Below are 22154 nucleotides of genomic sequence, written 5' to 3'. Positions count from 1 at the left end.
CCTTGCCAGCATCTGATGTCACCTGAGTTTTTTATCTTAGCCATTTGACTGTTGTGAGGTGGAATCTCAGGGTTATTTTGATTTGCATTTCCCTGATGACTAAGGATGTTGAACATTTCCTTAGGTACTTCTCTGCCATTCCATATTCCTCAGCTGAGAATTCTTTGTTTAGCTCTGTATTCCATTTTTAATAGGGTTATTTGGTTCTCTGTAGTCTAACTTCTTGAGTTCTTTGTATATATTGGATATTAGCCTCCTATTGGATATAGGATTGGTAAAGATCTTTTCCCAGTCTGTTGGTTGCCATTTTGTCCTAATGACAGTGTCCTTTGTCTTACAGAAGCTTTGCAATTTTATGAGGTCCTATTTGTTGAATCTTGATTTTAGAGCATAACCCATGGGGGTTCTGTTCAGGAAAATGTCCCCTGTACCCATGTGTTTGAGGCTCTTCCTCACCTTTTCTTCTTTTAGTTTGAGCATATCTGGCTTTATGTGGAGGTCCTTGATTCACTTAGACTTGAGCTTTGCACAGCGTGATAAAAATGGATCAATTTGCATTCTTCTACATGCTAACCTCCAGTTGAACCAGCACCATTTGTTGAAAATGCTTTTTATCCACTGGATGGTTATAGCTCCTTTGTCAAAGATCAAGTGACTGTAGGTGTATGTGTTCATTTCTGGGTCTTCATTCTATTCTATGGATCTACCTGCCTGTCTCTGTACCAATACCATACAGTGTATGATATGTGACTATTGTGAAGAGTGTTATTTCCCTAATTTCTTTCTCAGCCTGTTTATCATTTGAGTATAGGAAGACTGCTGATTTGTTTAAGTTAATTTTATATCCAGACAATTTGCTGAATTGTTTATCAAGTTCAGGAGTTCTCTGGTGGAATTTTTGGGGTCACTTAAGTATACTATCATATCATCTGCAAATATGATGTTTTGACTTCTTCCTTTCCAATTTGTACTTATTTGACCTACATTTGTTGTCTGATTGTTCTGGTTAGAACTTCAAGTATTATATGGAATAGGTAGGGAGAGAGTGGGCAGCCTTGTCTAGTCCCTGATTTTAGTGGGATTTCCTCAAGGTTCTCTCTATTTAGTTTAATGTTGGCTACTGGTTTGTTGTATATTGCTTTTAATATGTTTATGTATGAGCCTTGAATTCCTGATCTTTCCAAGACTTTTAACATGAAGGGGTGTTGAATTTTGTCAAATGCTTTCTGAGCATTAATATGATGATCATGCGTTTTTTTCTTTGAGTTTGTTTATATAATGGATTTCATTGATGGATTTCTGAATATTGAACCATTCTTGTGACCCTGAGATGCCTACTTCATCATGGTGGATGATCATTTCGATGTGTTCTTGTATTTGGTTTGTGAGAATTTTATTGAGTGATTGTGCATCGATATTCATAAAGGAAATTGGTCTGAAGTTCTCTTTATTGGGTCTTTGTGTGATTTAGATATAAGCAAAGTTGTGGCTTCATAGAAGGAATTGGGTAGTGTTCCTTCTCTTTCTATTTTGTGCAATAGTTTGGACAGTATTGGTATTTGGTCTTCTATGGAGGTCTGATAGAATTCTACTAAACCTATCTGGTTGTGGGATTTTTTTGGTTGGGAGACTTTCAATGACTGCCTCTATTTCTTTATGAGTTTAAATGGTTTATCTGATCCTGAGTTAACTTTAGTACTTGGTATCTATAAAATTGGTAATTTCATCCAGATTTTCCAGTTTTGTTGAGTATAGACTTTGGTAGTAGGATCTCATGATTCTTTGAATTTCTTCAGTTTCTGATTTTATGTCTCCCTTTTCATTTCTGATTTTGTTAATTTGGATACACTCTCTGTGCCCTCTGGTTAGTCTGGCTAAGTGTTTATCTATCTTGTTGATTTTCTCAAAGAACCAGCTCCTGGTTTTGTTGATTCTTTGTATAGTTTTTTTTTTAACTTGGATGATTTCTGCCCTCAGTTTGATTATTTCCTGCCTTCTATTCCTCCTGGATGTATTTGCTTCTTTTTGTTCTAGAGATTTTAGGTGTGCTGTTAAGCGGCTAGTGTATGCTATCTCCAGTTTCTTTTTGGAGGCACTCAGAGCTATGATTTTCCCTCTTAGCACTGCTTTCATTGTGTCCCATAAGTTTGGGTATGTTGTGCCTTCATTTTCATTAAATTCTAAAAAGTAATTTCTTTCTTTATTTCTTCCTTGACCAAGTTATCATCGAGTAGAGCATTGTTTAACTTCTATGTATAAGTGGGCTTTCTGTTGTTTTTGTTGTTGTTGAAGACTAGTCTTAGTCAATGGTGATCTGATAGGATGCTTGAGATTATTTCAATCTTCTTGATCTATTGAGGCCTGTTTTGTGACTGATTATATGGTTAGTTCTGGAGAAGGTACCATGAGGTGCTGAAGAGAAGGTATATTCTTTTGTTTTAGGAGGAAATGTTCTATAGATATCTGTTAAATCTATTTGGTTTGTAACTTCTGTTAATTTCACTGTGTCTCTATTTAGTTTCTGTTTCCATGATCTGTCCATTGATGATAGTGGGGTATAGTGGGGTCTCCCACTATTAATGTTTGAGATACAGTGTTTGCTTTGAGCTTTAGTAAGGTTTCTCTATGAATGTAGGTGCCCTTGCATGTGGAGCATAGATATTCACAATTCAGAGTTTATCTGGGTGGATTATTCCTTTGATGAATATTAAGTATCATTCCTTATCTTTTTGGATAACTTTTGGTTGAAAGTAGATTTTATTTGACATTAGAATGGCTTCTCCAACTTGTTTCTTGGGACCATTTGCTTGGAACATTGTTTTCCAGCATTTTACTCTGAGGTAGTGTTTGTTTTTGTCACTGAGGTGTGTTTCCTGTATGCAGCAAAATGCTGGGTCCTCTTTAGGTATCCAGTCTGTTAGTCTATATCTTCTTATTGGGGAATTGAGTCCATTGATCTTAAGAGATATTAGGGACCAATGATTATTGTTTCCTGTTGTTTTTGTTGCTAGAGGTTGAATTATGTTTGTGTGGCTATCTTCTTGTGGATTAGTTGAAAGAAGGTTAATTTCTTGCTTTTTCTAGGGTATAGCTTCCCTTTCTATGTTGGAGGTTTCTATCTATTATCCTTTGTAGGGTTGGATTTGTGGAAAGATATTGTGTAAATTTGATTTTGTCGTGGAATATCTTGGTTTTCTCTACTTATGGTAGTTGAGAGTTTTGCTCAATATAGTAGCCTGGGCTAACATTTGTGTTCTCTTAGGGTCTGTATGACATCTGCTCAGGATCTTCTAGTTTTCATAGTCTCTGTTGTGAATTCTGGTGTGATTCTGATAGGTCTGGTTTATATGTTACTTGACTTTTTCCCCTTACTGCTTTTAATATTCTTTCTTTGTTTTGTGCATTTGGTGTTTTGACTATTATGTGACGGAATGAATTTCTTTTCTGGCCCAATCTATTTGGAGTTCTGTAGTCTTCTTTTATGCTTTATGGGCATCTCTTTCTTAGGTAAGGGAAGTTTTCTTCTATAATTTTTGAAGATGTTTAGTGGCCTTTCAAGTTGGGAATCTTCACCATTCTCTATACCTATTTATCCTTAGGTTTGATCTTCTCATTGTGTCCTAGAATTCCTGGCTGTTTTGGGTTAAGAGCTTTTTGCATTTTGCATTTTGCACTTTCTTTGACTGTTGTGTCAATGTTTTCTATGGTATCTTCTGCCCCTGATATTCTCTCTTCTGTCTCTTGTATTCTTTTGGTAATGTCTGTGTCTATGACTCCTGATCTGTTTCTTAGGTTTTCTTTCTCCAGGGTTGTCTCCCTTTCTGATTTCTTTATTATTTCTATTTCCACTTTTTAGATCCTGGATGGTTTGTTCAATTCCTTCACATATTTGGTTGATTTTTGTGTTTCCTCTTTAAGGGCTTCTACCTGTTTACCTGCATTGTCCTGTATTTCCTTAAGGGAGTTGTTCTTGTCCTTCTTAAAGTCCTTTAACATCTTCATGAGTTGTGATTTTAAATCAAAGTCTTGTTTCTCCGGGGTTTGGGGGTTTCTTGGGCTTGCTGTGGTGAGGGAACTGGGTTCTGATGATGTCAAAATGACTTGGTTTCTGTTGCTTAGGTCCTTGCTCTTGCCTCTTGCCATCTTCTTATCTCTGGTATTAGCTGCTCTTGCTGTCTTTGACAGTGGCTCGATCCTACTGTGAGCCTCTATGTTAGCACTAGTGGGAGACCAGCTCTCTCCCTGCAGTATCTGGGTACTGAGAGCTGTGGCACAGGGTCAGCTCAGGTTGCAGACAGAAACTGGAAGGATCCTGTCCCAGACTGCTCCTCAGTTTCTGAGTCCTGAGGATTCCAGATGGGTCCGTAGGAGCAGAAGTGGTGGTCTCAGCTGTGCTCTCAGGTGTGTCATCACTCCTGGGAGACCAACTTTCTTCCAGTGGCATGTGGGTACAGACAACTGTGGCACAGGGTCAGCTCCAGGCACAGGCAGAAACCAGAAACATCCTGTCCTAGACTGCTTCTCAGTTCCTGTGACCTTTGGGCTCTGGACAGGTTCTTCTTGGGCCAGGAATGTGAGAATAAATGGTGGTCTCACCTGTGCTCTCAGGTGTGTCAACACTTCTGAGAGACCAGCTCTTTTTCCTTGGAGTTTGGATACAGAGAGCTGTGGCATAGGGTGGCAGGCAGAGACTGGAAGGATCCCAGAAATTCCTTCTGGCATTCACGCTTTGTGTATTTTCCTCCTGTGATACTCAGAGCTAACCTTTTGTAGCACTCAGTTGGGTCCATCTGGGTGGCGGCCCACAGTTCAGATCTATAGCAGAAGTTGAACAGGTGACACCTGTACACTTTGAGATTCATTTTTATCAAAGTAAACAATACAGAAAACCAAAGTTAAGAAACTTACAGGAGAATGCATGTGACTGGAACATATTACATTAAGTGAGGACACAGGTTTAGAAAGTCAATCATGTTTCTTTTCTATGTGGGTTTTAACTCTGAATTTTGATAAATGTGTATTTATGAGAGAAAGGGTTGTGTGCTCACCAGAGACGCCTAGGAGAGGCATAGTTGGGGTAACAGAACACGCATAATATTAAAGTGAAAGGAAAAATATGGAGGGTACAAAAGATCAAGTGTAGGTGTGGGAGGGATAAGGGGCAGGTTAACCCAAATCCAGTGCACATGGAAATGCCAAAAAGGAACCTGCAAACCACATCCTTACAGATATGCATTAATGAAGTCCTTCTGTAGTAGGGTTCAAACGGTGCTCTTCTCTGTCCTATGCAGCTCCCACAAGGGATGCTCTATAATTTTCTTCCCCTATACTATAATGAATGAGCTAATAAACAAAGGAAGATGTGGTATGTGCTACCAAGCTTTGCTATATATATGCTCTGGACTTTGCTTTAAGCCATAAAGCAAGTCTAAACCAGCTAAAATATTCAAAACTTTCTTAAACCCTATCTTTTTTTTCCTACTCAGTGGTCATTGCTCTGTGGATCTTGGTATTTTATCATTCCTATGCATGCTTCAAAGTTCCACATATGTTCCCATCCATGCATAATATGAAATAGTACATGTGACTTTACTTTATAGTGGTATCATATAGCATGCACCTCACAGCCAGTACTTTTCTCTCAGAGGAGTTTGTTGAGGTTTATCCACAGCAATACCTGTCACTGTAGACAATTTATTTATACAGATTAACATCAGTCAAGCAAATCTTTCTGGAATGAACCACGTAGTAGGTTAGTTAGGTTTTGCCTGACAGATTCTGTCATGATAATTCCTCTTTGTCAATAGAAAAGCAGCCAATTCCAATAAGTAGTCAATATGATTTTTCCAATAAAACTTTAGTAATAAGCACTAACATTTGAATTTCATTTATTTTTCACGTCACATATTATTAGGTTTTTTAAAACCATTTTAAAATGCAAAAGTCATTCTTAACTCATAAGTCAGGCAAAACAAGCAGTGGCCAATTTGGCCCCCATGCCATACATTACTAACCCCACCTCTGCAGTACACCAAGCCTTGGTTTCTGAATCAATTTCTTTGTTATTGTATATTGATACTGAGATTTCCTTGGTGATTCTCTGGGGATGATCTTGGTGACCATCAACCAATTTCAGAGGGAAATTATTTGTGGGATTTAAAAAATATTTATCTTCTATTTTTAAGGTTATAGAATGTCGTGTATCTTTAGTGATCTGACTTAGGCAAGACTTGCTAAATTTATTCTTTTTATCATTTAACTACTATTGCTTATTTGATCACTTGTTAATGTTACATTAAAAATCTCCCTGGGAAATAATTCTTTCTTTTCATTTGGCTGGTTCTTCCACTTACATATTTTAAAGTTATGCCATCATGGACATCTGCCCATATCTTCTTAATGAAGTGTTTTTCTTTGATGGAGTGTGCAGATAGTCCTTTAAATGACCTGTAGTCGGTCTCTCCTAATATTCTTAACAGTGATCCATGCTTCCATATCTTTGTTTTCAAGCTTTGTGTGCACTATAGTTTGGGGAAGGTCACTTGTAGACAGCACAGCTGTTTTGAAAACACTACACAGGCTGGTTTAAACCAGCTCTGGTATGGTGGTTAAAGATGTGTGTCAGTCTACCTGGGTCCTAATTTTAACTCCCCCATTCATTCGCGTGGGGTGCTAGGCAAGCTCCCTAAACTTACCATACCTGAAGATTGGATTACTCAGGAAATTCAGTGTTCTTAACACTGTGCCTAGCAGACAGTAAGCATTAAGTCACTGTTAGTTCTTTAAATTTTTTTATCATCTTCGTCGATGTTCTGATCTCACTTTATATTGTAGTTTTGTCTTTTATTCTTATTATCCTCTTGTCTTTATTTACTCTCTCCTTTCCTATAAAGATTCTTTTTTCATTCCCTCTGTGTTTAAATGATCTATACATAGAATACCTAGTTATAGTGATCATACTTAAAATGTTTATGGTTTACTGAGACATATTTGATACACCATTTGATAAGTATATAGATCGAGTTTTTAATCAATGTAATTAACACTGTTAACTCCCTGTTCTATGTTTATCTACTTGGTATACATTAATTAGGGAGCCAAATAATAAGCTATTTGTATTTCCCCTATAAGCCAGAGTCAAATGCCAGAGCCATCACCTTATCTAATGCTCACATACTGAATTAATACTTTTCTGCCCTAAACCAACCATTCCCAGATTGCAGATATATAGGGATAATCTCCACAAAGTCCACTATATTTATTTAAAAGCCAAGCTTCAGTGTTCCCCTGATCTGCCTTATCTTTCCCACAGATACCCCAGTAAAGGTTCTTGTCTAGGCTTTCTCTTCCTTCTCCCACCTTCTGACCCAGTTTGAAGCCTCCTGGTGTGACCTTGCTTGGCATTCCCTGACCTGGTGTCCTTGGAAAAAAAGAATAAATCTTTTGATAGCACTGGCATCTCCTCCACAACTCCAAACACTGGGCAGAAGAGTCTGCCTCTCAAAGGTCTTCTCCTTTCTTTCTTTACAACCTTCTTCTTATCCCTCTTTTCCTGTTTTTCTCAGAAAGCACTAATCTATTTATATTTTCTAGAGTTTGTTGTTTTGAAATAGGGTCTATGTAGTCCTTGCTGCCCTGAAAGTCACTATGTTAAACCAGTGAACTTATAGAGATCCACCTGCCTCTGTATTTGCCTCCTATGTACTTGGATTAAAGGCTTGTGCCTCATACCTGGCTATATTTTCTAGAGTTTTATATAAAGAACATAATACACAGTTATTTTTCAGTTTTTCATCTAGAAAATTACTTACACACACACATGCGGTAGTGGACAATTGGAATTTTTTTAGTTTACAGTTTTTATGAAGGAAATTTTTATGGATATTCAAGTATAAGTATTTACATAAATATATCCTTTCCTTTATTAACAAATAACTAGGAGATACGAACATTATATGGTGGGGATAGATAAACTGTTAAGAAAAACACAATTTTCCAAATAGACTAGATATTCCTGTCAACAGTGTATGAGAGCTCCAGCTGTTCTACATCCTCAGCAATGTCTGATCAGTTAATATTTTCAGTATTCTTGGTAGATATTTAGTGAACTTGTGTTATAATAATATATTGTTATAGATTGTTGTAACATTACATATTATATATACATATAATGTATATAAGCATATTTATATATGGATAGATATATTATATATTATAATAATATCTAGTTCTATGTTTTTGAAATAAAAGTAATAGTCTCTACACCTACCAAGGAGAATTGTTAGGTGTTTTGAGCTCACCATTGCTCTGAGGTCTGTCCTCTTGCTGAAATGCATCCTTTTGTAACCCTCTCAATGAGCACGTGCTCTTTATCTGTTTTTATTCTGCTCTGTCTTGAACGATGCCTTGCTGCTACTGAATCCCCTGCTGATGTAGTGTCTTCTGTTTTCTGTTGTCACTGGAAGGAATGCTGCTCTAGGTCTATGGTCATTTTGTGGTGCAATATCTATCTTTTCTGTCTTGCACCTTCTAAGACTATCTCTGTTTTTACTTCAATGGGTCCAGATATGGCTTTCTTCTTATACTGCTCGAAGCAGCAAACTTCTTCTATGTGAAAGCTGTTTTTTTTTAAGTATTGCTTCTCTGCCTAGCTCTTTTTCTTTCCTTTCGGGCTTCATCTATCTTCTGTGTCCTCAGTTGCTTGGTGAACTATGTTGTCTGTCTTTCTGTGTATGGTGCATTTTCTCAGTATAATCTCTCTGTTCACTAACAATGTATTTTAGCATACCCAGCTGAGGTTTTGAGAATGAAGATTTATAAATCCAGTCAACCCCCATTTACACATAAATCGTATGGAAAAGAAATACAAATTAAGCTGCAAAAATGACTTACATGTTTGATCATTTCATTTATTCAAAGCTATAAAACTGTTTGAAAAGTCACATTTTCGTATAACTAAAGAATATCCTAAAAATAAGTTTGCAATTTAACTTTGATATTAGCATATAGCAATACTCTACTGACACATATCTCTCTTTTGAGGTAGCTCCCTTGTTCCTGGCCTCCTAGGTTTTTTTTTTTTAACTTTTGGGACCTCCTAGAAATTTTGGATTCCTTTAATATTTGATACTCACCATTTCTCTGTGTTTTGTAATGCTTTGTCTGGAGAATCTGTCACTGAGATAAGAGTGTCTCTGCTTTGCTTCTTAGGCCATGCTGTCTGATGCTTAACATTTTCTGTGGTGCAAAGTGGTGCACTGAAAGATGGAGGGACTCTGTCTGGCAAGTGTGCTGTGGTCATTCCTGATGAGACTCCGAGTTCTCTTTTCAAACAAAACTGAGATCCCTTCTCTCTCTCTCCCAGCTACTATCTGGTGTGAATTTATTAGCTCAGGATTCACAAAGTACATGAGAAGAGTCTTAGAATCCTTTAAACATACAAGGATGTCTGGGTTACTTGACACAACCAGTTAAACCAGTGCTATCCTATAAAATGGTCCTAGCTGGTAGTCTAGCCATCAGAAAGGGCCACCAGCTGGCTGTGTCAGAGCTTCCACAATGAGCCCAGATCTGAACTGTATTCCGTCTTCTCTGCTCAGAAGTGAACCGTGCATCAACTCTTTGATAGCGATTTTGACTGTTTGTGGGCAGCAACTATTTTCCTCTTACACGTTCAGTTGTCCGTGTCAAGTTGGAAAAAATTTCTATTATGGTTCAGCTTTTCTCGTGGTTCCTGCCTTGATTCTTCTGATTGCTGGCTATGCTCTACGAGGTCAAATGTGGGCAGTTGCCAGCGAGTACTGCTGCTGTAGCTGTACCCCTCCGTATCGGAGAAGCAGCCCTTTGGAGAGGAGGCTGGCCTGCCTCATGTTCTTCAACATCACTGGGAGGGCTCTGGTCGCTCCGCTGACATGGCTGACAGTGACCCTGCTGACAGGTACCTACTATGAATGTGCAGCAAGTGAGTTCGCCTCTGTGGACCAGTACCCGATGTTTGCCAATTTCACTCCTAGCAAACGGGAAGAGATGCTAGCTGGATTTCCATGCTATACATCAGCTCCCTCTGATGTGATTCCAATAAGAGATGAAGTGGCTCTTCTACACAGGTATCAGTCACAGGTGAGTTCATGAACTCCCCCCACAACCCCCCCTATTGTCCTACTATTCCAAACTTGTTACAGTCTCTATGAGCAGGTATGCTGTTCCTCATATTATCTGAATTCAGAGGACATGTTAGATCCCATGCATCCAAATGTATTCTACTGGACAGATGCATGTGCATAGATAGGTTGTTGGAGGTCAGTAGACATGTTTCATTCCTGTTACTTTGCCTTAGCAACCAATTAGTTTTGTTGTTGTTGTTGTTTAGTTGTACTTCTCCACGCTTCCCATTCCTAGCTGTGAAAGGAAGATCATAATAGAATCTGTCATTTAAATGGTTGTGGATGAGAAAATGAACTATCACATTTAAAAAGCTCAGGACTGTACCTAGTCTCTGTTGGAAATAATGAATTTTTGTAGTATTACAAATATTATCAGAACAGAACAGTGCTGTACCATTAAATCTCACTTTTCTGCACATTTGTGTTCTTCTATACTAAAAATGTTTTTCTGAAATTACAGAAGCTCAATTGTGTTTTTAAAACCTCCAGTGGTGGTTCTAAACATAATGGACAGATTGGTGTCAGAGAGATGGTGCATGAGGAAGACATGAGCCTGCAATACTTTTAGATAAATTCCAGTAGTGCAATTTTACATTTTGGCAAGAAAAAAACCAGGAATTTCTCCAAGGGATGAATTAAAACTTATTTTCAAAGTACTAGACGTGAAAGCACTGATTGCAATGGCTTCAGTGGATTTTTGTCTCTTACCTTTCAGTTATTTAGATACTGTTCATTTAGAAAAAGTAAAATTGAGACACAGAATCCTGAAATGCTGTGCTAATACCCAATTGAAGAAAAATCAGAAAATTTCCATTAAGATAATATTTGTCATAACTGGTTTTTTTTGGGGGGGGGTCATTTTGTTGTTTGTTCGTTTGTAATGTCTAATGACAAAACCAGCTCAGGAAGAGGAGCTTGTGAAGGCTTCTGCACTGCCCACCAGTGACTGTGTACTATTAGCAATCTTCCTCAGTAGTCCTTGCCTTCCTCATTTACCTGCTGGTTAGTTGTTAAATACTTTTAAAAGAATGATACAGAGGGGAACAAAAGAGTCTATAGCAAAAAATTCAGTGTTTAAAATGCTGGAACTAAGTAGTCACAAATAAAGCTGTCTTAGTCTATCTAAAAAGGAAAACTGTAAGAAACTACAGTTATAACTTATAGTTGCTTACTGAATTCTTTGGTTTCAAGAGATAAAAAAGAGAGATGCAGGAACACATGTCTGTGAGGTCTGTGAGTACTTGGTACAGGTCACTGAAGACCTTGGGAGGCTGCTATTAATGTTCACCACAGCGTCATCTTCACCACCATTATTATCAAATATTAATTAAGCCCCCAACAAACTCATGGCTCCATACCTAATGATCAAGAAGCAAGATTGGGTTATAAGCAAAGGACAAGGTTTAAACATTTTATGTAAGGTTAATTGGTGGTTTGTAGCATTTATCACTTCAAGGATGGTACTTAGAACCCATTTGACCATTAACAAGTCAAATTCCTTTGTAATATGAAGGCTATGCTGATATGGCTTGACCTGTCCTTCTATCATGGATATTTCCATACCAAATGATCATCATCCTATAGTATATATTAAAAACCAGAAGCAAAGATTTTACCCACATCTTCTGAGGTCTGCCAGGCTCCCTCTTACCATAGCTGTTTCTTGAATATTTGCCATATCAATGCTTAAACCCACTAATTCCTGCTGATTGTGTGTAGATGCTGGGCTGGATTCTGGTCGTTTTGGCAACCATTGCTCACCTGGTCTCTAAATGTCTGGCGAGATGTTGCTCTCCCCTCACCTCTCTGCAGCATCACTACTGGGCCAACCACCTCCACAATGAGAGAATGCTCTTCAAGCAAGCTGCCGAGGAGCATTCCCGACTTCTTATCAGACATAGAATCAAGAAAGTGTTTGGCTTCATTCCTGGGAGTGAAGACGTCAAACATATTCGCATCCCTTCGTGTCAGGACTGGAGAGAAATTTCCGTACCCAATCTTCTATGTGTGGGTGACACCTCACAGGGTCCCTATAGCTTCCTTGGAGACAGGGTGGTTGAGGAAAACGAGGAAGACAGACAAGAAGGTATTGAATTGAAACCTTGAGAGTTGCACCTTTCAAAGTTTTTTTTTTTCTTTCTGATACTAGAATGCCAGTACAATCTCTTTCTTTTTTTTTTCTTTCTGATGCTTATGGACAGAAGTCTATAAAAAATCCTATTTCCAAAATCAATATATAGAGCGAGACCCCCCATCTTTATGCAGTTCCATCACGTGCTTATGATGACTGTTGTGTTGTAATGTTCCATTTTGAATGGGCATGAAATTTTAAGTGAATTGAAATTTAGCTGTGCTGCTCAGTACCTGTACAAACATCAATAATTTGGAGTGCTGTTTTGTCCTATGCTCATAATAGCTACCTCAGAGAGCTGTTGAGAGTAAATGTGATGGCAGGAAACCTTTACCACTATGCTTTTCATATGGTGACTGTGAACTAGCATCGCTTTGCTCGATCATGTCTGAATTCCATCTCCATCATTCCTCCATCTAATGTTTGGTTTCCTTCTTGTCTTCATTTAAATGATACGTTTTTATTACTGTCTCCTCTGTGTATGTGGCTTACTAGAAAGGAAGGTAAAATGGAATGGTCACAGTGAGGAAGTGGTAACAGTGAGGAAGGTTCTGAGTAGTGTCCGTGAGAAGGGAAGATGGCGGATCATCACATTATCATTAGCATTAGGTTATTCTTAGGATCACAGTAGGGGGTCTTTGTGACAACGTTTTATAAATTATTCTGAATCTTCCCTTCTGTGCTCCACAACAGGGCTTCGTTCAACTCTTAAGGGGTTGTGATACACAGGTTGGGAACCACTGGTATACGTTTTTTTCTGGAATGATAGTGGACTCATGTTGCCTCTTCATTGAATTTTATCTTTAGCTTTCTCTACAAAACATCAACGGGCATTCTGCTCCCTCCCCCCCTGCTCCAGGCATTCTGCTTTTGAAAGAATATTAAGAGTGACTTGTTTCAGGTGCCAGAGAAAGCTAGCTCTACCTTATCAATTACCTGTGTACTAGGGATGATACAATGTTACAAAAGCACATTTGAAAAGGTAGCTAAAGTGGATGAACATTGTCAGGGCTACTCAGTTCCCTAAAATAAGAAAGGGAGTAAATATGGAATATCTCGTCCATTTTAGTCTCAAAGAATTTTCTGTCTCCACCGATCCCAGAGTTTTATGATTTCTTCTGGGCTTGGACTTACTAGTAAATGAATCATCTTCATCAGACTCAGAATTGGTTCATTAGTTTTCAAGACCTTCACCACAAAAGAGACTCTTCAATAAGGTTTTCAATTAACAGCACAATCAAAGAATGTATAAAGTTTTAGTGTCACATCACCAGCAAGATTAATGGTTGCTTAGAACTTAACAATAGGAAACAGCCTTTGCTGGCTTCTGAAGCCGTCTCTTCATCAAACTCAGACAGAGTTTCTCAGACATAGAAAGCTTACCTTCTGAGCCAGTTAATTGCGATTAGGGCTTTCTGCTAAAGGAGATGGAGAGATCCTGATTTACATGGTTTCAAAGAATTTCTAGCATTTATATGAATGCATCAAGAATAGCATATATACTTGGGATTTTATTGTACTGTGTATCATCTATTTCAAGTAAAATAAATCGATTCTCCCCACTCTCTGTGTATGCTTTTGTTCTGCAGCTAGCTAGGTAAATTTCTTCTTCATTAGGAACATGGCCTTCCTCTCCTTTATGCTTAATGGATTTATGTAATTATAAAACATATAATTAAAATCAATTATAGGTGCTAACACCTACCTTATATTTTGCTGCCAAGTTCTTTTGACTGGCGCATCAAATTCTGTGGCTTGGCAGAGACAGACTTTCTGACCTCTCCTTTGTCAGCTCTTACTCCATCAGGATTCAGATCACCTTTTTCCAGGAGAAAAATAAACCCAAAGCTTAGCCATGGCTGATGCTGACTCCTCTATGCTGGCAAAGCTAAATTGCACAGACCTTACTTACACTTTGCTATTTTTCTTGAGTCTGTAACTCATTCCCAGCTGTGTTTTTGTTTAAAATTTTCAATTAATGATCACAATTAGAAACAGCGGGGGGGGGGGGGGCGGGTGCTCAGCGTTTAATAGCGCTTGCTGCCTTTCCAGAGGATCTGCATTCCATTGCCAGATTGTTTAAACCTGGTAGTTTAGAACCATATGCAATTCCAGTTCTATGAGATCCATATCACTTTCTTTTTCTCTTCTCTGGCACTTGCATGTGTGTGTGTGTGTGTGTGTGTGTGTGTGTGTGTGTGTGTGTGTGTGTATGTGCGTGTACACACACATACACAGAAATAAAAATAATTTTAAAAAAAGAAAGAAAAAAGAAACACCAATTTGGGTTTGCTGTTCTCCTGAATCTAATTTGTACTGAGAGGCAAGCACAAACAAACTTTTACATTTTGAAATCACACAACTAATTAAAGGACTTCTGAATGCAGAGTACAAATATGTTTTCTAGCTCAAAAAAAAAAAAACCCAAATATGTAGACACAATTTTAGGCTCAACATGCAGCATACCAAAAATTAGATGCAATTAAGAAAGAACAGAATGCCAGGCTTGGGTAACAGACAGGGTTAAAACTGATTGTGTGATCTGGAAGGTAACAAGTCCACAAATGTGACTTCTGGACAGAATAGCACACGATGGTTCTAGATAGGAAAACTACATTGTTCTGGATGGAATAACGCACAGTGCTTCTAGACAAGTGAACTACATCATTCTTGGTGGAACTCCTTTGGCTGTTGTAAATTCCAAGAATGCTGTCTTCTTTTAAGCTCAGCATCTAGGGAGACTGCAGCTTTCTGTTGCCACCTAGTGATTAATATGAGTATGTCCACTTATCTATAGTGGGTGCAGTACAAATGCAGCATTAAAAAGATGCAAAATCTGGATCCCAGCCCACAGCTCCCTGCTCCCAAACCCCGTGGGAGAGAGAGCCCATTGCCCAGACAGGTGGGCACTCCTGAGACTGCAGGGCAGGAGAGACCGCCAGTACTGCCCACCCTTGCCCACATCCCTGGCCCAAGAGGAACTGTATAGGGCCTCTGGGAACAGGAAGATAGGGGCACTCAACGCTGCGGTCCAGACACCGCCCGGATCCAAAGGGACCTGGTCAAACAGCTCCCTGCATCCAAATCCCGTGGGAGGGAGAGCTAGACCTTCAGAGGGGCAGACATGCCTGGAAAGCCAGAGGAGACTACTCTCTGCCCACATTTCTGACTCTAGAGGAAAACGCCTAGCGCCATTTGGGTCCCTGTGCACAGGGACCCGAGGAGAGGCGGGGCAGGCCCTTCTGGTTGCTGCCCTCACGGACAACTGAAACCCGGCTCAGAGGAGCAACTTCAGGCCTGAGACCAGAGGTAAGACCAACTTTCTGCTCCAGGTGACTTGCCTTGTAGACTCAGGATACGCGCCCACAGGAACACTTGAAGACCAGTAGATAGTACACGCCTGAAAGCAGAACACTCTGTTCCCATAACTGGCTTAAAGAGAACAGGAAAACAGGTCTACAGCACTCCTGACACACAGGCCTATAGGATGGTCTAGCCACTGTCAGAAATAGCAGAACAAGGTAACACCAGAGACAACCTGATGGCGAGAGGCAAGCACAGGAACCAAAGACTACATGGCAACATCGGAGTCCAATTCTCCCACCAAAGCAAACAATGAATATCCAAACACACCAGAAAAGCAAGATCTAGATTTAAAATCACATTTGATCATGATGATGGAGGACTTCAAGAAAGACATAAAGAATGCTCTTAGAGAAAAGTAGGAAAACACAAATAAACAAGCAGAAGCGTATAGAGAGGAAATGCAAAAATCCCTGAAAGAATTACAGGAAAACACAATCAAACAGGTGAATGAATTAAAAATTGGAAATAGAAGCAATAAAGAAAGCACAAAGGGAGATAACACTGGATATAGAAAATGAAAGGAGGAGACAAGGAGCCGTAGATACAAGCATCACCAACAGAATGCAAGAGATAGAAGAGAGGATCTCAGGAGCAGAAGATTCCATAGAAATTATCGACACAACTGTCAAAGATAATGTAAAATAGAAAAATATACTGACCCAAAACATACAGGAAATCCAGGACACAATGAGAAGATCAAACTTAAGGATAATAGGTATAGAAGAGAGTGAAGACTCCCAACTCAAAGGACCAGTAAATATCTTCAACAAAATCATAGAAGAAAATGTCCCTAACCTAAAGAAAGAGATGCCAGTAAACATACAAGAAGCCTATAGAACTCCAAATAGGTTGGACCAGAAAAGAAACTCCTCCCGTCACATAATAGTCAAAACACCAAATGCACAAAACAAAGAAAGAATACTAAAAGCACTAAGGGAAAAAGGTCAAGTAACATATAAAGGCAGACCTATCAGAATTACACCAGACTTTTCACCAGAGACTAAGAAACCCAGAAGATCCTGGAAAGATGTCATACAGACTCTAAGAGAACACAAATGCCAGCCCAGGTTACTGTATCCAGCAAGACTCTCAATTAACATAGATGGAGAAACCAAGATATTCCATGACAAAACCAAATTTACACAATATCTTTCTATGAATCCAGCCCTACAAAGGATAGTAAATGGTACAGCGCAACACAAGGAGGCAAGCTACACCCTAGAAAAAGCAAGAAACTAATGGTTTTGCAACAAAACAAAGAGAAGACAAGCACACAAACATAATCTCACATCCAAACACAAATATAACAGGAAGCAGCAATCACTATTCCTTAATATCTCTCAATATCAATGGACTCAATTCCTGGATAAAAAGGCACAGATTAACAAACTGAATACACAATGAGGACCCAACATTTTGCTGCCTACAGGAAACACACCTCAGAGACAAAGACAGACACTACCTCAGAGTAAAAGCCTGGAAAACAACTTTCCAAGCAAATGGTCTGAAGAAGCAAGCTGGAGTAGCCATTCTAATAACGAATAAAATTGATTTTCAACCAAAAGTCATCAAAAAAGATGAGGAAGGACACTTCATATTCATCAAAGGAAAAATCCACCAAGATGAACTCTCAGTCCTAAATATCTCTGCTCCAAATACAAGGGCACCTACATACATAAAAGAAACCTTACTAAAGCTCAAAGCACACATTGCACCTTACACAATAATAGTAGGAGATTTCAACATCTCACTCTCATCAATGAACAGATCATGGAGACAGAAATTAAACAGAGACATAGACAAAGAGAAGTCATAAACCAAATGGACTTAACTGATATTTATAGAACATTCTATCCTAAAACAAAAGGATATACCTTCTTCTCACCACCTCATGGTACTTTCTCCAAAATTGACCATATAATCAGTTATAAAAAAGGCCTCCACAGATACAGAAAGATAGAAATAATCCCATGCATCCTATCAGACCATCACGGGATAAAGCTGGTCTTCAATAACAATAAGGAAAGAATGCCCACATATACATGGAAGTTGAATAATGCCCTACTCAAGGAAGAAATAAAAAGAGAAATTAAAGACTTCTTAGAATTTAATGAAAATAAAGTTACAACGTACCCAAACTTATGGAACATAATGAAAGCTGTGCTAAGAGGAAAGCTTATAGCTCTGAGTGCCTGCAGAAAGAAACAGGAGAGAGCATATATCAGCAGCTTGACAGCACACCTAAAAGCTCTAGAACAAAAAGAAACAAACATACCCAGGAGTAGTAGAAGGCAGGAAATAATCAAACTCAGAGCTGAAATCAACCAAATAGAAAGTAAAAGGACTATACAAAGAATTAACAGAACCAAAAGCTGGTTCTTTGAGAAAATCAACAAGATAGATAAACCCTTAGCCAGACTAACCAGAGGACACAGAGAGTGTGGCCAAATTAACAAAATAAAAAATGAAAAGGGAGACATAACAACAGAGTCAGAGGAAAATCAAAAAATCATCAGATCCTACTACAAAAGCCTATATTCAACAAAACTTGAAAATCTGGAGGAAATGGACAATTTCCTAGACAGATACCAGGTACGAAGTTAAATCCGGAACAAATAAACCATTTAAGCAATCCATAACTCCTAAAGAAATAGAAGCAGTCATTAAAAGTCTCCTAACCAAAAAGAGCCCAGGTCCAGATGGGTTCAGTGCAGAATTCTATCAGACCTTCATAGAAGACCTCACACCAATACTATCCAAAGTATTCCACAAAATTAACAGATGGAGCGCTACTGAATTCCTTCTATGAAGCCACAATTACTCTTATACCTAAACCACACAAAGACCCAACAAAGAAAGAGAACTTCAGACCAATTTCCCTTATGAATATTGACGCAAAGATACTCAATAAAATTCTTGCAAACCGAATCCAAGAGCACATCAAAGCAATCATCCATCATGATCAAGTAGGCTTCATTCCAGGGATTCAGGGATGGTTTAATATATGGAAAACCATCAACATAATCCACTATATAAACAAACTGAAAGATAAAAACCACATGATCATTTCATTAGATGCTGAGAAAGCATTTGACAAAATTCAACACCCCTTCATGATAAGAGTCATGGAAAGAACAGGAATTCAAGGCCCATACCTAAACATAGTAAAAGCCATATACAGCAAACCAGTAGCTAACATTAAACTAAATGGAGAGAAACTTGAAGCAATCCCACTAAAATCAGGGACTTGACAAGGCTGCCCTCTCTCTCCCTACTTATTCAATATAGTTCTCAAAGTCCTAGCCAGAGCAATCAGACAACAAAAGGAGATCAAAGGGATACAAATTGGAAAGGAAGAAGTCAAAATATCACTATTTGCAGATGATATAATTGTATATTTAAGTGATCCCAAAAGTTCCACCAGGGAACTACTAAACCTGATAAACAACTTCAGCAAAGTGGCTGGGTATAAAATTAACTCAAATAAATCAGTAGCCTTGCTCTACACAAAAGAGAAACAAGCTGAGAATGAAATTAGGGAAACGACACCCTTCATAATAGTCCCAAAAAATATAAAATACCTCGGTGTGACTTTAACAAAGCAAGTAAGAGATCTGTATGATAAGAACTTCAAGCCTCTAAAGAAAGAAATTGAAGAAGACCTCAGAAGATGGAAAGATCTCCCATGCTCATGGATTGGCAGGATTAATATAGTAAAAATGGCCATTTTACCAAAAGCTATCTACAGATTCAATGCAATCCCCATCAAAATTCCAACTCAATTCTTCATAGAGTTAGACAGAAAAATTTGCAAATTCATTTGGAATAATAATAATAAAAGAAAAACCCCAGGGTAGCTAAAACTATCCTCAACAATAAGAGGACTTTCGGGGGAATAACCATCCCTGACCTCAAGCAGTATTACAGAGCAATAGTGATAAAAACTGTATGGTATTGGTACAGAAACAGACAGATAGACCAGTGGAATAGAATTGAAGATCCAGAAATGAACCCACACACCTATGGTCACTTGATTTTTGACAAAGGAGCCCAAACCATCAAATGGAAAAAAGATGGCATTTTCAGCAAATGGTGCTGGTTCAACTGGAGGTCAGCATGTAGAAGAATGCAGATCGATCCATGCTTATCACCGTGTACAAAGCTTAAGTCCAAGTGGATCAAGGACCTCCACATCAAATCACACTCAAACTAATAGAAGAAAAGGTGGGGAAGAATCTTGAACACATGGGTACTGGAGAAAATTTCCTGAACAAAACACCAAAAGCTTATGCTCAAAGATCAAGAATCGACAAATGGGATCTCATAAAACTGCAAAGCTTTTGTAAGGCAAAGGACACTGTTGTTAGGACAAAATGGCAACCATCAGATTGGGAAAAGATCTTTATCAATCCTACAACAGATAGAGGGCTTATATCCAAAATATACAAAGAACTCAAGAAGTTAGGCTGCAGGGAGACAAATAACCCTATTAAAAAATGGGGTTCAGATCTAAACAAAGAATTCACAGCTGAGGAATGCGGAATGGTTGAAAAGCACCTAAAGAAATGTCCAATATCTTTAGTCATAAGGGAAATGCAAATCAAAACATCCCTGAGACCCCACCTCACACCAGTGAGAGTGGCTGAGATCAAAAACTCTGGCGACAGCAGATGCTGGCTAGAATGTGGAGAAAGAGGAACACTCCTCCATTGTTGGTGGGATTGCAGACTGTACAACCATTCTGGAAATCAGTCTGGAGGTTCCTCAGAAAATTGGACATTGAACTGCCTGAGGATCCAGCTATACCTCTCTTGGGCATATACCCAAAAGATGCCCCAACAAATAACAAAGACACATGCTCCACCATGTTCATAGCAGCCTTATTTATAATAGCCAGAAGCTGGAAAGAACCCAGATGCCCTTCAACAGAGGAATGGATACAGAAAATGTGGTACATCTACACAATGGAATACTACTCAGCTATCAAAAACAATGACTTTATGAAATTCGTAGGCAAATGGATGGAAGTAGAAAATATCATCTTGAGTGAGGTAACCCATCACAGAAAAACACACTTGGTGTTTTTCATTGATAAGTGGCTATTAGCCCAAATGCTCAAATTACCCTAGATGCACAGAACACATGGAACTCAAGAAGGATGACCAAATTTGAATACTTCACTCCTTCTCTAAAAGGGGAACAAGAATACTCTTGGGAGGGACGAGGGAGGCAAAGTTTAGAACAGAGACTGAAGGAATGCCCATTCAGAGCCTGCCCCACATGTGGCCCATACATATACAGTCACCAAACTAGATAAGATGGATGAAACAAAGAAGTGCAGGCTGACAGGAACCAGATGTAGATCTCTCCTGAGAGATACAGCCAGAATATGGCAAATAGTCGAATGCCAGCAGCAAACCACTGAACTGAGAATGGGACCCCTGTTGAAGGAATCAGAGAAAGGACTGGAAGAGCTTGAAGGGGCTCTAGACCCCATATGAACAACAATGCCAACCAACCAGAGCTTCCAGGGACTAAGCCACTACCCAAAGACTCTACATGGACTGACCCTGGGCTCCAACCTCATAGGTAGCAATGAATAGCCTAGTAAGAGCACCAGTGGAAGGGGAAGTCCCTTGGTCTTTCCAAGACTGAACCCCCCAGTGAACGTGATTGTTGGGGGGAGGGCAGTAATGGAGGGAGGATAGGGAGGGGAACACCCATATAGAAGGGGATGAGGAGGGGTTAAGGGGATGTTGGCCTGAAAACCGGGAAAGGGAATAGCAATTGAAATGTAAATAAGAAATACCAAATTTAATAAAGATGGAGGAAAATAAAAAGATGTGAAATCTGAAGCATTCCAAACATTGAAATATTTAAAACAGCAAAATGAGAGATTTGAACTTCTCCTTCAGTAAATCTACACAAGTGTTCTCAGCTTGCAAAACAAAACAAAACAAACAAACAAACAAACAAAACACCAACCTCAGAATTACCACCGCCCTGTCATCGAGTCCTAGAGTCCCAAGTTTGTTCTCTCTTTCTCCCTCCCTCCCTCCCTTTCTCTCTTTCTCACGCACATGCACACAAGCACATGAAAGGGTCCGGACAGTACTATAATCTTGTTTCTTTCAGATGGCCATAGTTATGAAGGGTTGATGTGGAGGTCAGGGAATTCTCCCTCTCATTGCTTGTATGAATGCCAGTCTCTCTGGAATTTTAATTTTCCTTTATATGAGACAGGAAAGGATGATTAGGTTGTGAGAGTTGTTGAGTGAACTGTTACTTTGAGCACAGACTTATTTGAAGAGTAGTTCTGTGGAAATCTATACTGAGTAAATGCCCTTCAACATTAAACATATGTACACTCATGTGCCACAGGGTTTATATTCAAAGACCTCTGCATTCTAGTCCTTGCGATTCATCAGTGTTATCTTGATGGAAAAGGGCACTTGGAAGATGTGATACAAGGAGTTTTAGATGAGGAGATCTAG

General features: G+C 38.9%; 2 protein-coding genes across 5 annotated transcripts in view; one reads left to right on the top strand and one right to left on the bottom strand.

Moving 5' to 3' along the window:
* Positions 1-22154, bottom strand: part of Trappc3l (trafficking protein particle complex subunit 3L) — a 115250-nt gene that overhangs the window by 79933 nt on the left and 13163 nt on the right. For 2 of the 4 annotated variants that reach the window (XM_087596734.1, NM_001432484.1), the window contains 3 exon segments: positions 14000-14113; positions 11925-12203; positions 9135-10398 (listed from right to left, as the gene is read on the bottom strand). The gene's annotated coding sequence lies outside the window, so the exon portion shown is untranslated. 4 annotated transcript variants of the gene reach the window in all.
* On the top strand, positions 9524-14002 carry Calhm4 (calcium homeostasis modulator family member 4). Its single transcript, XM_087598702.1, has 2 exons — positions 9524-10119; positions 11883-14002. Exons 1-2 carry the CDS (start codon positions 9559-9561, stop codon positions 12267-12269), a joined length of 948 nt encoding a protein of 315 aa, XP_087454828.1. The 5' UTR covers positions 9524-9558; the 3' UTR covers positions 12270-14002.

The sequence above is a fragment of the Rattus norvegicus genome, chromosome 20 (genome assembly GCF_021556685.1).
Source record: "Rattus norvegicus strain SHRSP/BbbUtx chromosome 20, alternate assembly SHRSP_T2T, whole genome shotgun sequence".
Lineage (NCBI taxonomy): Eukaryota > Metazoa > Chordata > Mammalia > Rodentia > Muridae > Rattus > Rattus norvegicus.
This window is presented reverse-complemented; position numbering and strand designations above follow the sequence as displayed.

Excerpts from the sequence above, each read along its gene's own strand:
- Calhm4 (XM_087598702.1), top strand. The coding sequence starts at position 9,559 with ATGAGCCCAGATCTGAACTGTATTCCGTCTTCTCTGCTCAGAAGTGAA. Across the intron at positions 10,120-11,882 it reads TACACAGGTATCAGTCACAG|ATGCTGGGCTGGATTCTGGT; the intron begins GTGAGTTCATGA and ends GATTGTGTGTAG.